Source organism: Lepidochelys kempii, chromosome 3 (assembly GCF_965140285.1).
Source record: "Lepidochelys kempii isolate rLepKem1 chromosome 3, rLepKem1.hap1, whole genome shotgun sequence".
Classification (NCBI taxonomy): domain Eukaryota; kingdom Metazoa; phylum Chordata; order Testudines; family Cheloniidae; genus Lepidochelys; species Lepidochelys kempii.
In genome coordinates this window covers 155107442-155124497 of record NC_136382.1, presented here as the reverse complement: position 1 = coordinate 155124497, position 17056 = coordinate 155107442, and the positions used below count along the sequence as shown (strand labels likewise).

The window sequence follows — 17056 nt, the reverse complement described above, 5'->3', positions numbered from 1 at the left end:
TAACAATGATCTATAATCTATGTTGCATTGGACCCGTCATCAGCATGGACCCATGTCCCCTGGAATGGTGGTTGAAGCATGAATCTTTAGCACATCTGGCACGTAAATATCTTGCGTCGCCGGCTTCAACAGTGCCATGTGAACACCTGTTCTCGCTTTCAGGTGACACTGTAAACAAGAAGCAGGCAGCATTATCTCCTGCAAATTGTAACTGAACTTGTTTGTCTGAGTGACTGGCTCCACAAGAAGTAGGACTGAGTGGACTTGCAGGCTCTAAAATTTTCTAAAAGAGATTGTACCACTGTACTTGTATTAGGTGAATTGAGAAATACGATTTCTTTTGTTTTTTACGGGGCAAATATTTGTAATAAAAAATAAATATAAAGTGAGCACTGTACACTTGGTATTCTGTGTTGTAATTGAAATCAATATATTTGAAAATGTAGAAAACATCCAAAAATATTTAAATAAATGGTATTCTCTTATTGTTTAACAGTGCGATTATTACGCACGAATAATCACGATTAATTTTTTTAATTGCTTGACAGGCCTAGTTTTGATTTCATAAAAGCAGCATTTTCTGAAAGGCATCTGTTCAGTCTGAAAATTTTCGACCTCTAAAAATATGAAAACATAATAGATATTACAATCCAACCTGAACATTAATTGTATATGTAGTAAATGTTTAAATCATTTATAATATCTTTTTTAATTGAGAAGCACGGAACCCAGGGATCACCACCCAAGGGTTTTACTCCCAGTTCTCCAATTCATTGCCTATATAAGTCTGTGCAAGTTAATTTAGTTACGCCTTCCCTCCCCCTCTCCCCCCGCATCTATAAAGTAAGGAAACTTAATTACCTCACAAGGGAGGCTGAAGATGAAAGCTCTGATCCTGCAATGAGCTCCACAAGTGAATCCCTGCAACTGTGCTGAGCACCATTTAAGTCAGTGGGATTTAATGCAGGTGCAGGGATCTGTCCATGCACAGCCCATTGCAGGATCGGAATCTGAACTTTTAACATCTGTAAAGCACTTTTAGGTTCTTGGAAGAAGAGCTTGTAGGTTCAGATGAATCAACCCTATTAATATCTGTGTAATATTGTCCTTATTTTACAGATGGTGAAACTGAGGCATAGAAAGTTGTATGACATCCCCACCCCCAAAGGTCACACAGCAAATCAATGGCAGAGCCAGCACAGAACACTAATTGCCTCTCAGTCTTCTGCTATAGCTACTAGATAAGGATCCTCTGAAATGCAACCCTTTTGAGTTTAGATGTTACCCAAATACTATTTGAATAAGATGGAGTTTTAAAATATACAAACGCTATGGTAAGAGGTAGTAGGTTTGCAGTTTGACACTGCTGCTCAGGTTGCCATGTCAGGCACCGATGTGTTTACCTATCATTTGTGACCATAGAGGTCCCTGTTGGTGACAGCATTTAATACAGTTTAGACTATTGCAATACTCTTTTCTACAGTTTTCTGGTGTCTTCAATTAACAAAAGGCTGTTTTTAGGACTGTCCTTAACACCAGACAGCACAAGCACATTACCCTATGTGTGAATCAAGGTTCCTAGAGGACAGTAAAATTCTACATTAAAATCAATGTCCTCCCTCTTCACGTAGAAAGCCCTTCAGAGTATTGGGCTGAGCTCTCTCTCTAACCAGATGACATACATTATCACCAACTGAGGTCACCTTAAGTTAGGCCCCTTATCACAGTAGCAAATAAAACTTGTCATATTGTTTCTTCAGCCACTTTTTGCCAAATCAATCTTGCAAACACAGTAATTTTCCTCTTTGCTTTCAGTCATTAGTTTGATGCTTTCAACTGAATTTATACATTGGAGAGAGACAAGGTAGGTGAGGCAGCATCTTTTACTAGACCAACTTGTGCTGCAGAAAGAGACAACCTTTTGAGCTGCACAGAGCTCTTCTTCAGGTCTGGGTAAAGTACTCAGAGTGTCATAGCTAAATACAAGATGGATCAGACTGTTTTGCAGTTAGCACGTACTGTAATAGTCCATTCAAGCTGAAGAATACAGAGGGTATAGCAGTAGCTCCCTTCCTGTTACTGTTTCCCTCTCTCTGAGGCTGGAAGACAGAGACACCCCACAGGCACCTCTTGAAATCACTTACTGAGGCAGGGGTTCTTCTCATATGGGAGGACCCACATCCTTATGTGCTGCCTATGGGAGTACCAGGGGACACCCAGTCATCCAGCCTAAGTTCAAGAATGGTACAACATGAGGTAAAATAGTTCTTAATTTTTTTTCCATAATGTGGATCATATGTTACTAGGCAGATAGTCTTGTGCATGCCCAACCGTCCCATGTTTGCAAACAAAAGAAGGGGACCAATCATATACTGCATCATGCCTGTTGCAACTACAGAAATTACTTACACGGAAAAATAACGTTAGAAATGTATTTTTAGATTCTATAATACAATTTAACAGATGTAAAAAAGGAGTGGAATCATCTCTGTGGATGACCAACAAACATTCAACAGACCAGTTTGAGAACTCCTGCGGTGGAAGAATGAATTAACATTCATTTTTTTACAAGAGGGACTAAAGAAACACCAATTTATGACTACATGAAATCAGGAGTGATGAACTTCTTATGACCAAGGACATTAGTTATTATAAACAAGGCATGAAAAATTACAGCCAGATAATATTGGAAGTCTCACTTAAACTCAGAAAACAAAGAAAAATAAAGTTTAATACTAAAGCTAATGTTCACCTTTATCCTATTCTGTACTGCAACATACAGAGGGCTGAATTCTGCTGTCAGCTTTGCATGACAGATTTAATCTTTGCTATTCAGCTCTCCCTTTGTATACTCCTAGAGAAACATTCATCCAATTCTGCACTCAAAAGCCCCACATAGAGCATTTGACGGGATCCCTCTGGAGTCTGTCAGCCCCACTATTAATCACTGGACATGAAGTTGATGGTTGCCTAGGAACCAATGGTTATAACCTGATTATATTCAATATGGACAAACAGAAGATCACAATCAGTAATATGTATATTTGGCACTTCAAAAGAGCTGATTTCCCAAAGCTGAGGAAAATTATGAGCAAAATTAATTGGGAGGAAAAATTTAGACAAAAAATATGAATGAAAATTTGGAACTCTTTAAGAAGAGTTTATTAGATGGCCAAAAAGTTACAATACAACAATCAAGAAAGAGGACAACTTTGGCTAAAAGCCCATCCTGATTCAGTGGCAAAATGAAGGCAGCAATTAGAAATAAAAAAGCAATATATAACAAATAGAAACAGGGGGAACAGATGACAATCAATATAATTTAGAAGTTATGAAGCATAGAAAAGTGATAATGTAAGCTAAAGATATCAGGGGAAAATCCATGGCTTGCAGAAGTAAGGACAATAAGGAGGTGGTTTTGAAGATGGGGGGTTGAGATACATTAGGAACAAAAGAAATCCTAAGAATGGCATAGGCCCATTATTACATGGAGACCGTAAAAATATTAAAAATTATGCAGAAAAGGCAGAAGTGTTCAATAAATACTTCTGTTCTGTATATGAAAAAAAAAGCAGGATGATGTGCTTGTATCACAGGAGGCTGATGAGTAATTTTAAGTCTATTAGAAACCGAAGAGGATGTTAAACATCATCTACTAGAGATAAACATTTTAAAATCAAAGGCCCAGATAACGTGCATCCAAGAATCTCTGGCCCACTGACGATAATATTTAATAAATCTTGGAATACTGGGGAAATTCCAGAAGACTGGTAGAGTGCTACTGTTGTGCCAATATTTAAAAAAGGCACACAGGATGACTTGGGAAACTACAGACCAATCGATCAGATATCAATCCTGAGTAAAATAATAGGAAAAGCGATACAAGAGTCAACTGATAAAGAATTAAAGGCTTGGAACACTGTTAATGCCAATCAACATGGCTTTATAGAAAACAGGTCTTGTCAAGCAAATCTGATTTCATTCTTTACGGAGATTACGAGTTTGGTTGATAAAGGTAACTGCATAGATGTAATATATTTAGACATCGGTAAGACATTAGACTTTGTACCACACAATATTCTGATAAAAAAATGAGCAATATACATTATCAATAAAGCACATGTTAAATGGATTAAGAACTGGTTAATTGAGAGATGTCAAAAAGTAGTTGCCAATGGGAAATCATCATTGAGGAGAGGAGTTTCTAATGGGGTTCTGCAGATAGGTAGGCTTGATGCTCTTCACATTTTTCATCAATCATCTATATATAAATACAGAATCACTGCTGATAAAATTTGTGAACCACAAAGATTGGCAGAGTAGTAAATAATGATGAAGACACGGCAGTCATATGGAGAGATCTGGACCACTTCATAAGCTGGGACCATTCAACAAAACATGCCAAATGCAGACACCAGAAAGTTATACACCTAGGAACAAGTAATGCAGCCAATAACTTCAGACTGAGGAGACTGTATTCTGGAAAACAGTGACTCAGAAGACAATCTAGTGGCCATAGTGGACAAGCAACTCCATGAGCTTCTAGTGTGATGCTTTGGCAAAAATGGGTACTGGGATCCTTGGATATATATGCGGGGAGGAGTGAGATAATTTTGCCTTGTATACAGCAATAGCAAGAGTGATACTCAAATACCACATCCAGTTCTGGTTTCCACATTTTAAAAGGACACTGAAAAATTGGAGAGGGTGCAAGAAGGAGCCATAAAAGTTATTCAAGGGCTGGAGAAAATGCCTTACAGTGAGATTTTTAAAGAGCTCAATCTGTTTAGCTGATCAAAAACAAGACTGAGAGCTGACTTGATTGTCGTGTGTAAGTACCTTAATGAACAGAAAACACTGGGTACTAAGGGCTCTTTAATCTAGCAAAGAATGGCATAACAAGAATCTATGGCTGGAAGCGGAAGCCAAATGGCCTGTGATTTATAGCAGGTAAGACCAGATGATCTAGTGTCTATTCTGAACTTAAACGCTATGAATCTTGCTATTAAGAAAAATGATACCACAACTAATTACAGTAGTAACTTGATATAACACATGTAAGAAATGTGTACATTCTTTATTCTTGAAACATGTTATTTTTTGTGGGATTTGTAAAGTAGAAGGACAAATCTGCAGTTAAACCATCTTCCTAATGGGTACGCTTTTTCCATACTCAGTTAGAATGCTGGAACATCACCCAGCCCAAGTAAGCAAAACACTGTTTTACACAATCTTCAGCACTTCTAAATCAGAAGCAAACAAGAGAACCGAAAGAGAGAGCATATATACAAACTCTCTGTGTCTTTGCAGCCTGTGTAGTTCTGGGGATTGGTGGTGGGACACAGAACTTTATATAAAATACTGGAAAAACATGCTGCAGCTCAATTATGGAAATCTCTCAAATCACACTTTAATTTGAAAAATTACTTTTACGACTGCAGGTAAACAAGAGGATCTAAAGTAAAAATAACTCCAAAAAAGCAAATAAATCAGTAAAGAGGCAAAAACGTATCAAGAGGGTTCAAACAGTTTTGCAGAACCAATAAGCAATGAATAACATAGGATCCCACCTTGAAGAAACAGGCCAAAGAGAACTAGAAGAAGAGCCTATTGCACTAGGGAAAAGAATGAATACAGAACTATAACATGGACTGAAAAAATTTTTAAAAAGAAAAACTGGTCTTCAGAGGAGACAAAAAGTGCTCTTCACAATAAAGGAAGAGAAATGAAGTGGTGAGATAGAGCTCAGATCTGTAAACCACTCACATAAAAACAGTGAAAATCAGAAAGAATAAGATAAAAATACTGTAGTTCAAGAGGCCACAGAGAAGCACAGTAGTATCACAAGGGCAACACATTGTTTAATCACCGTTAAATTCCAGATGACAGCACTCAAGGACAAAGAGAGAGGCACAGCGCCTGAAAAAAGAAATGTGAACAGCACAGAAGAAAATTCTATCAGAATTTCTTAGCAGCGAAAAGTAGTGAAAGCTTTTGAGTGAAAAAAAATCAGAAACAAGACAAACACAGGATTCAATGAGGCAAAAGTACAATAATCCGGGGACTGATAATTAAAACAGGGCATTAAGAAATACTAGAATTATGGTTATCATTCATAAAGGTAAAACCCAACAAAAATATTAACAAACCTGCTCACAGTGAACATTCTGATACAACACTATTCCCTTGCTCCTTCACAAAGGAGACCAGCAAAAGTAGCTGGATTACTGTAGTGTATACTTCTTCTCAAACAATAATTAATTTTTCAGAACAAGAAGTTGTCCTGTACTTGGCATATGTGGTAGCTCAGTTGGTAATTATGGAGACATCACTTGCAGCTCCACAGTTAAGGCAGAGTTTTGCCCTTGTAGCAGGGATTCAATCTCCCTGATATATATTATCTGACCCTTTTTGTACCTAATTATGTTAATAATGGGAATATCACAGACTCTTCAAAACTTTCCATATAGTAAAAACCTTGTGCATAGGCTACATTTGAAGAATTTTTTAGGATTAACTGTCATTTCTCCATTATTCTTCATAAATGAAAGAGGCTGAATAAGTAACGTTCTAGTTCAGAGAATTCCATGAGGAACTGTCCTCTTTCAAAATGGCTGTCATCTATTATCGTCAATGGAACTGAGGCAAAAGACTGCCATCAGTTCAGTTACCCTTCTTAAATTGCCCTCCCAATCTCCCATTTTTCTCAGTGGAAAGAAGGTCATAGGCTGCCATTAGCTAAGATGGCTCCTGCCTCCATTCACCTGCTCCTCCCAGTGTTCCTCTCCAGCTCCTCATAGGACAAAGGGCCTAACATCATCCCTGATAGGACAAAGGGCCTAACATCATCCCCAAGAGCAACTTGACTTCATTCCCATCAGGAGCAATGGGAGGCAGTGGCTATTTTGAAAAAACAACTTAACTGAGGGCAGCTGACAGCCTCATGCTCACTGGGAAAAATGAGATGTGACAGTAATTTTGAAAGAGGACAATTCTTTCTTTCTTTAAAGGAAAAAGGAAATAACCTAATTAAAAACAAGCATTATACACACAGAATTCAGAGTTAAAAATTAATCTTTTAATTTAAATAAATATCAAAGTTAATAATGTACTCAGTACAGCAGCCTCTATGTTACCTGATATTTAAGACATTTATTTTATACTAGAATAGGAGCTGGAATTTTGACCAAGGACAATAAGGCAAACCTCTATTTTTGAAAAAATGGTATTTGTGAAAAATGACATAAGGTATTTAACAGCCATGCAAAGCAGACAGCACCATGATTTTAAGGTCACAGCTAAAAGACCCTATTATACCAAACTATGGAGTTTAATGGAATACCATAGAACACTGGAAGAATGAAGCTCCAGGATGACCCTGCTATGACTTTAATACACAATTATAAGAAGGTTAAGCCTTACGTTTAAACCATTAAGGCATCCACTCTGTCGTGATCATAAAAACAACAAGACAAAATTATTATTTCCCCGTCAGAAGATGATGGACTGTGCATGATTCTTTAAATGAACATAGTTTTCAAATTACTAATCTTTTATTAAAATACATATGCAATATAGGCAAATTGATTTATATTTATGCCTGATCTAATACAAAGTGTTCTCCAGTATTAAAGTCTCTTTTAAATGAAGTAAAAAACACTGGAGATCCCCAGGGCCTTATCTGGGCTGGTGTGAGATAATCTTCCAAGAACACCAGAGCAAGCAAAAACTAAAAGCAAAAGTGAACTGAATGTGAAATTTGAAGGACAGAATAAATCCCCATTTGGAACTGAAGAAAATGTATTAAAATGGTAGGAAAGGCCATTCTGAACTGCTAACTGCTCAATGTTACCAAAGCCGTCAAAAACATGATTTTAAGTTGCTGGCCGGCATCTACTGAATTTACTGCAAGTAAATTTTTTCCCATTTTTCAAGGAGGAAAGCAACAACAGTAACCATTGTGAGCTTCCTGATATTATGGAAAACAAGACTGTGATTGTACAGCTGTACTTCCCTAAATAAGTATGCCAACCGCTTTCAACACATTGGGACAAAGTACCAGGGTATTTGCATTGTGGCAGCAGTTATGATTGATGATCCGCACAAACCTGATCTGTTGCAAAGAGGATGTAACACAAACCACAAAGGAACCAGACACTTCAGCCTATGTTTGGCACGATGCCCTGGACACAGGAGACCCTGACCATTTCAGCCTACCTTTTTCTACTGCAAGATTTTGCAATCTTCCTTTGCAGAATTATTCTGCCTTGGAAAGATAAACAGATCTGGCAACAGGCTTCAGGGAGTTTTTACAGATTTCTGCTTGCCTACAGAGGCAGGCTTCCCCCACAGTGGTCGCAGACTTATTTACTGAACCCTAAATTATTAACCCTTTCTTGTGCCCATTGGCACAAATCTTTATTGTGTGAGCCATAACATTGTTTTATGCTATGAATGATTCATAAGCATTTTTAAATTCATAATGCTGAGAAGAATTAACACTTCCATTCATCAATTATTATTAATAATCTGAAAAATCAATTAGTCTGAAAAAAATACTTATCTGCATCACTTTCCTTATTCAATTAGTGTATAAGTTAACAACACGATTACATGCATGTATTGGCTGTTTTGGTTTTTTAAACCATGGAACCTGGAAACACGGTGAATGAAGAAAAGCTGATTTGATGGCATTTCCATCTTGATACCAAAGTTCAATGCACACTCCACAAAGATAAGTAAGAAGAGCAGTTCCAGGCACACTCTTACAAAGCTAGGCTTACTGCCTGTGTTTACCAGTATGCACTTTGTACACCTACTTCCTTGCACATGGCTCATTTGTTTATGAAATTTTCCCTCATTGGGAATAACTCTGGTCTCTCTGCACTCAAAAACACTCACTTTTTTTGGTCTCTCAATGAACTGTTTGAAAACAGAGCTCTGCAGGTGATACATCAGGCAGCTATTATATTCCTATGGAAACATTCTCAATCCCGCTGTTGCACTGTTAAGATCCTTCAGTGCAATCTGGCACTGGCCACAAAGCAAGTCTTAAACATTGTTTTACGGAACTTAATATATGGAAGTAGGTTGTTCAAGGCTTTAAAATGCGGTTGAACTTGCCACCCTGGATGCTGAAGAATTTTATTATTATTTTTTATCTAAAAATGGACATCTCTCTAAACAGAGAGGTTACAGTGTACACAAAAGTAAGGAACGCTAGTTGACATAGTTGTCTTCTTCATATATGAGGAAAAAATACCACCAGGTCCCAAAGTAGTATGTACCAAAGGGGTTAGGCTAAATTCATGGTGGAAATATCCAAATTTATAATGCTCCAGTGTGTTCTCTGTAATCTCTAGCATCTAAGATTCTATTTTCATCTTTCTGAAATTATCTACCCATATTTCTGTGATGAATCCCGAGCAACATTGTCATAACCATTCATGGTGGAAATATCCAAATTTATAATGCTCCAGTGTGTTCTCTGTAATCTCTAGCATCTAAGATTCTATTTTCATCTTTCTGAAATTATCTACCCATATTTCTGTGAGGAATCCCGAGCAACACTGTCATAACCATACAGCTAAGGGTAGCCTAGAATTCCTCCTTACCTGTAAGGGGGTAAGAAGCTCAAATAACCTGGTTAGCACCTGACCAAAAGGACCAATGGGGAAAGAAGATACTTTAAAATCTTGGGGGAGAAGGGGGACTTTGTTTTGTGTGTTCTCTTGAGAAGCAGAGAAGCATCAGGTCAGAACACTCCTTCTCCTATAAACCATCCTAAAAGTCTCTCATATTACAAAAATTGTAAGTAAAAGCCAGGCAAGGCATGTTATCTTTTGTTTTGCTTGTGAATTTTTCCTTTGCTGGAGGGAGGTTTATTCCTGTTTTTTGTAACTTCGAAACTAAGCCTAGAGAAAATTCTGCTGTGTTTTTGAATCTTTTGTTATCCTGTAAAGTTATTTTCCATCCTGATTTTACAGAGGTGATTTTTACTTTTTTTTTTTTTAAATAAAATCCTTCTTTTAAGAACTTGACTGATTTCTCTATTGTCTTAAGACCCAGGGGTTTGGGTCTGTGATCACTTTGTAGCCAATTGGTTAGGATATTATTCTCAAGCCTCCCCGGAAAAGGGGGTATAAGGGCTTGGGGGGATATTTTGGGGGAATAGGAACTCCAAGTGGTCCTTTCCCTGATTCTTTGTTAAATCACTTGGTGGTGGCAGCATACCCTCCAAGGGCAAAGAATTTGTGCCTTGGGGAAGTTTTAGCCTAAGCTGGTAGAAATAAGCGTAGGGGGTCTTTTATGCGGGTCCCCACATCTGTACCCTAGAGTTCACAGTGGGTAGGGAACCCTGGCAAACATTTTGGCACTTTTAGAACAGGAGATTAAATATACACTTCATCCTGACAGTCATGTTGGAGTCTAGGCGAACTATAATCACAAAATAGAAAAACTAAAATAATTTCATGGCCTACCTAAAGTAAATTCCTGGAATGATAGATTTTGCTGTAAATGTCAAACTACCAATAAAATATTTGTAACTATACAGAAAGTAAACTCTATAGATTGATGTTTGTAAAAGGAGCATGGCTTCTAAAGTATTGTGCAATCAGATAACAGGTCCTAATGCATACTGAAGTATAAAAAATTCTCAGCATTTAAACTGTACCACACACTCTCTAGATCAGTGTGACTACCAGAGTACAAACAACAGGTTTTGTGAATAAAATCTATACTATCCATCACTTACGACTGACCTAAATAAAAAAACATGATGACCCACCTCTAATTAAAAAATAAAATTTGAGAGGGAATGATGAATTTCAGAAATGGCAAGTGAAAACTTTACAGATAAAAGCAAAGATACAATAAACCAAGCCAGTAGACCACACTGAAATCATACAGCGTTCCAACTTGAAGGCCTGAGTGCAGCAATGGTGCAGCAAGCTAGAGTGTGAACTGACAGCACACGGGCTACTCCACACTATCTCCCCAAGTGAACATTCTTGCTATGTACCAGAAGTGCTCTCAGGCGGTTTAGCTTAGTACAAGAGTATTCACATAGAGAGTTAGTGCAGAGTAACTTGTGCACTGTAAATTCACACCCTAGCGTGCTGCACACTAACTTCACATGTAGAGAAGCCCTTAGGTTATGTAGCTGAATGGCAACAGAGAAGATGAGAAAATTCTTTCCTGTCTTCTAAAAACATGAAAGGAAATATTCTCTTATCTAATTTTTACAACCAAATACTCATTCAACAATGGGAGGGTCAAACAAACCAACATTTATCACTAGAAATGGCTTTTAGAAAGGAAGATTTGATAGCCAAATGATCTCTGAAAGTATTAATGACTAAAAACAAATTCCACTGCTTCACCCAGCATGACAATCTGTGCCAGTTATTTGTGTCTCTATACAATGTCACAAATACTGTACCAGTAAGAAAATCCTCACTACCAGAGAGGAAATCAGTATTGTCAGCCCAAAGCATTCCAAGAGCATGAGTCTGGCTTCCAAAAATTATAACAGTCTTAATCACATTTTACAAAATAATAAATTTTGGTTATCTTTTTATGTTTTCAACCTTTTCTCTGCATCTATAAAAACTAGAAACTTATTTCTTAAAAAAACCAAAAGCTAAGATTTTCACATAGTCACATTACTCCAGAAGTTGGAGCTTTAAGATGACACCAAATATCACAAGACTCACGATAAAATGGCAAAGTTTGAAACACTGGGAAATATTAAGTTGTTAGCACAGAGCATTGTGACTGACATAGAACGGGGTGAGAGAAGTCGAGAATGGGTGATATAAAGGGCTTTAACTTACATTTGAGTGTTTCTCCTGCATATGGTATATGCAACTTAAACCGATCACAGCTGGGTCCAGGCATCAAAGAGGTACAGCTAAAAATGAAAACAAGAAAAGGAATCTCTAAACAATAGTGATAGACGTAACAATGCTTAACAAGATACAAATGAGATGAGCGAGCACTACCCAGATGGTATAGTAGAAATTCTTATGGAAAGGCTGATAGCATCCTGCTCTCCTCACATTTCTGGAAAAACAAAAAGATTAAGTGCGGACGGAGGAGTAAGCCACAGTGCTGGAGGTTCGGTTCATTCCATTCAGTCCATCCGTAAGTTCACACAAAAATTTGAGATATCTAGACCTGTCCCAATAAACAGCAGTTTCTCTACCAGTCTGAAGCATCAAAGGATCTCCCAGGAAAACAGCTCCCTGATTTGAGACACTTCTCTATGACACACTTTAATCAGCCTCCAAACCCACCAAACTCTCTAACTCATGCAGTACAGAAACAGCCAGCTCTCCTTGACTTACTCAACAGTACAACAGACTTGTACACCCTGTCTCCATTATTGAAGAAACTGAGATGCATTGTGAATTTAAATGAAGTAAAAAATTCACAGCCATTTTTACCCATTTTATGGCTCGGGAAAATAAAACAGAGAGATTAAATTATCTGCCCAAAACCACAGTAAACTAGTGACATAGCTGGGATTAGAAATCAGGTGTTCCAGGTTCCCATTCCCATGGGCTAACAACACTAGTGATTGCACCATGTCATTTAAGAAAAAAATATTTTAATGTGTATGTACGAAATTATTTTTATTACTGCAGAATTTAAAGGCTCCAACTGAGATTGCGTCTTATTGTGCTAGGCACTTTACAAATGCATACTAAGTCAGTCTCCTGCTCCAAAGAGCTGGCAGTCTAAACAGACAGGTCAGACAAAAGGTAGGAAGGGAAAGAGAGGCCTAGAGAAGTGAAGTGACTTGCCCAAGGTCACACATAAGATCAGTGGTAGAGTCACAAATACAACCCACGTCTCCTGAGTCCCAGTGCAGTACCCTACTGACCACCTTTTCAAAATGCAAAAACAGGACATAGGCAGAAGCCCCACTCCCTCTGTGGCCCTGCCTCCTGCTCCTACCCTTCCCCCGAAACCCCGCCCTGACCAGGCCAGGAGCCAAAGCTATGCAGTGATAAGAGCCCCAAAGCAGCCCCAACCCCAAAGGCAGGTGGAGGGTCCGGGGCTCCCCACAACGGCCCAGGCTACCCGGGTGGCTCTTAGCACGGCCCAGCTCCGGGCCTCGGAGGAAAGAGAAGGATCAGGGGGTGAGTCCTTGTGGCGAGGGAGGGCCTCAGCCCCCCCCCCCCCACACACACACACACCAGGAAGAGACTGGCACCACCACTAAGCCTTGGGCAGGTGCATAGCAGCATCACAGGGAATCTGGGACAAATGCTGACACAGTGTCATTCAGCCTGGGACCAGGACTTGAAATGTACATTTCAGGACTGTCCTGCCCAATTAGGGACGGGTGGTCACTCATACTACCCACCGGATCATGTGCATAAACAAAAGTAAAATGTGGGAAGTAGGATAGCACAGGGACACCTAACCTTGTACAGCGAGAGCTATTATGTAGATGCAAAATTACACCTGTCTTGCAGCTGAAGAGAGGTTAGAGTAGTGCATATAGCTAAGTGCCTCACTGGCATATTGAGAATGGTGCTTAAGCTCATTTCTATTAAAATAGACATTCCCAAACTTTTTTGCTGTGCCCCCCTTTCTCCACGGACCCTCCCTCCTTCCCCGACTCGGACCCATCCAGGACAGAAAGTGACTCATGGAGAACAGGCAGCTCACATCTGGGGTAGCAGCATGATCTGGTTGACTCCATCCCCAGAGGAACCTATGGCAGCGTGGAGTGCAACGGGATTCCTTGCCCTCCCTCCCCTATTCCCAGAGCTTCTCACACCCACAGGCTCCAGAGAGTAAATACACAAGGACTGCAGCCAGCCAGGTATATGGGCCAGGGCAGGGCAGTAGCAGGGAGAGCAAGCAAGAAGTCCCCAATGGTCAAGTTGGGAGGAGGGGAAGAGGAGCAGGCTGCTGCCAGGACAGGGTGTGGCTGCGCTCCCCGTCATCTGCTGGGGACTCCCTATGAGTTCTCCCTGCTACTGCCCTGCTCTGGCCCAGACACCCAGCCAGTCACAGACCCACATCCCATCACATGCCTCCCAGTATCCTCATTGCACCCCCACCCAACCACCACCACAAGGGGACATGCCCCACAGTTTGAAAACCAATGTCCTAAAACACATCCATTCTCTCCCTGCACCCCACCTCTGTTTTACCTTACACTCAGAAAACTAAGTCAAAGACATGCAGGGGCTTCAGATTGACTTTTGCTCACCATACTATTGTTTAACCTTATTTGTGCCCATGTGTAGCCCGCACCTTGTGTTCACTGCAATGCACAGAGGGCTTGATTCAATAGATGTGGGATCAGGCTCTGAGAGAGGACTTTCAGGATCAAAGCCTCAGTGTAGTCAGAGTAAGGGTATGTCTACACTACGAAATTAGGTCGAATTTATAAAAGTCGTTTTTTTAGAAATCGTTTTTATATATTCGAGTGTGTGTGTCCCCACAGAAAATGCTCTAAGTGTATTAAGTGCATTAACTCGGCGGAGTGCTTCCACAATACTGAGGCAAGAGTCGACTTCCGGAGTGTTGCACTGTGGGTAGCTATCCCACAGTTCCCGCAGTCTCCACTGCCCATTGGAATTCTGGGTTGAGATCCCAATGCCTGATGGGGCTAAAACATTGTCACGGGTGGTTCTGGGTACATATCCTCAGGCCCCCGTTCCCTTCCTCCCTCCGTGAAAGCAGCAGCAGACTGCGAAACTTTCGCATGCGTAAGGGCACTTTCATGGAACTTTGTGACTTGCTCTCCCCTGCTCTGAAGTGCATGAATACCAAGATGAGAGCAGCCCTCACAGTTGAGAAGCGAGTGGCGATAGCCCTGTGGAAGCTTGCAACGCCAGACAGCTACCGGTCAGTTGGGAATCAATTTGGAGTGGGCAAATCTACTGTGGGGGCTGCTGTGATCCAAGTAGCTCATGCAATCAAAGATCTGCTGATATCAAGGGTAGTGACCCTGGGAAATCTGCAGGTCATAGTGGATGGCTTTGCTGCAGTGGGATTCCCTAACTGTGGTGGGGCCATAGACGGAACCCATATCCCTATCTTGGCACCGGAGCACCAAGCCGCCGAGTACATAAACCGCAAGGGGTACTTTTCAATAGTGCTGCAAGCTCTGGTGGATCACAAGGGACATTTCACCAACATCAACGTGGGATGGCCAGGAAAGGTACATGACGCTCGCATCTTCAGGAACTCTGGTCTGTTTCAAAAGCTGCAGGAAGGGACTTTATTCCCAGACCAGAAAATAACTGTTGGGGATGTTGAAATGCCTATATGTATCCTTGGGGACCCAGCCTACCCCTTAATGCCCTGGCTCATGAAGCCGTACACAGGCAGCCTGGACAGTAGTCAGGAGCTGTTCAACTACAGGCTGAGCACGTGCAGAATGGTGGTAGAATGTGCATTTGGATGTTTAAAGCGAAACCAATATTCCCACTGTTATTACTGCTTGCTGTGCGCTCCACAATATCTGTGAGAGTAAGGGGGAGACATTTATGGCGGGGTGGGAGGTTGAGGCAAATTGCCTGGCAGCTGGTTACGCGCAGCCAGACACCAGGGCGGTTAGAAGAGCACAGGAGGGCGCAGTACGAATCAGAGAAGCTTTGAAAACCAGTTTCATGACTGGCCAGGCTACGGTGTGAAAGTTCTGTTTGTTTCTCCTTGATGAAACCCCCCGCCCCTTGGTTCACTCTACTTCCCTGTAAGCCAACCACCCTACCCTCCTCCCTTCGATCACCGCTTGCAGAGGCAATAAAGTCATTGTTGCTTCACATTCATGCATTCTTTATTCATTCATCACACAAATAGGGGGATGACTACCAAGGTAGCCCAGGAGGGGTGGAGGAGGGAAGGAAAATGCCACACAGCACTTTAAAAGTTTACAACTTTAAAATTTATTGAATGCCAGCCTTCTGTTTTTTTGGGCAATCCTCTGTGGTGGAGTGGCTGGTTGGCTGGAGGCCCCCCCACCGCATTCTTGGGCATCAGGGTGTGGAAGCTATGGAACTTGGGGAGGAGGGCGTTTGGTTACACAGGGGCTGTAGTGGCAGTCTGTGCTCCAGCTGCCTTTGCTGCAGCTCAACCATACACTGGAGCATACTGGTTTGATCCTCCAGCAGCCTCAGCATTGAATCCTGCTTCCTTTCATCACGCTTTCTTCAGCCCAGCACTTACTCTCTTCAGCCTGCCACTTACTCTCTTCCGCCCGCCACCTCTCCTCCCGGTCATTTTGTGCTTTCCTGCACTCTGACATTATTTCCCTCCACGCATTCGTCTCTGCTCTGTCAGTGTGGGAGGACAGCATGAGCTCAGAGAACTTTTCATCACGAGTGCATTTTTTTTTTCTTTCTAATCTTCACTAGCCTTTGGGAAGGAGAAGATCCTGTGATCATTGAAACACATGCAGCTGGTGGAGAAAAAAAAAAGGGACAGCGGTATTTAAAAAGACACATTTTATAAAACAGTGGCTACACTCTTTCAGGGTAAACTTTGCTGTTAACAGTACATAAATAGCACATGTGCTTTCGTTACAAGGTTGTATTTTGCCTCCCCCCACCGCGTGGCTACCCCCTCAACCCTCCCCCCTCCCTGTGGCTAACAGTGGGGAACATTTCTGTTCAGCCACAGGCAAACAGCCCAGCAGGAACGGGCACCTCTGAGTGTCCCCTGAAGAAAAGCACCCTATTTCAACCAGGTGACCATGAATGATATCTCACTCTCCTGAGGATAACACAGAGAGATAAAGAACGGATGTCGTTTGAACGCCAGCAAACATACACTGCAATGCTTTGTTGTACAATGATTCCCGAGTATGTGTTACTGGCCTGGAGTGGTAAAGTGTCCTACCATGAAGGACGCAATAAGGCTGCCCTCCCCAGAAACCTTTTGCAAAGGCTTTGGGAGTACATCCAAGAGAGCCGCGAATGCCAGGGCAAATTAATCCTTTCACATGCTTGCTTTTAAACCATGTATAGTATTGTAAAAGGTACACTCACCGGAGGTCCCTTCTCCGCCTGCCGGGTCCAGGAGGCAG

The 17056-nt window shown here is 41.0% G+C and overlaps 1 protein-coding gene across 7 annotated transcripts in view; it reads right to left on the bottom strand.

Annotated features, from left to right (window-relative positions):
• The window catches only part of BABAM2 (BRISC and BRCA1 A complex member 2), a 298493-nt gene that overhangs the window by 235253 nt on the left and 46184 nt on the right, over positions 1-17056 (bottom strand). For all 7 annotated transcript variants that reach the window (XM_073338599.2, XM_073338597.2, XM_073338593.2 and 4 more), the window contains exon 3: positions 11838-11914. In XM_073338599.2, the coding sequence (XP_073194700.1) occupies positions 11838-11914 (77 nt within the window). The remainder of the gene's footprint in view (positions 1-11837; positions 11915-17056) is intronic.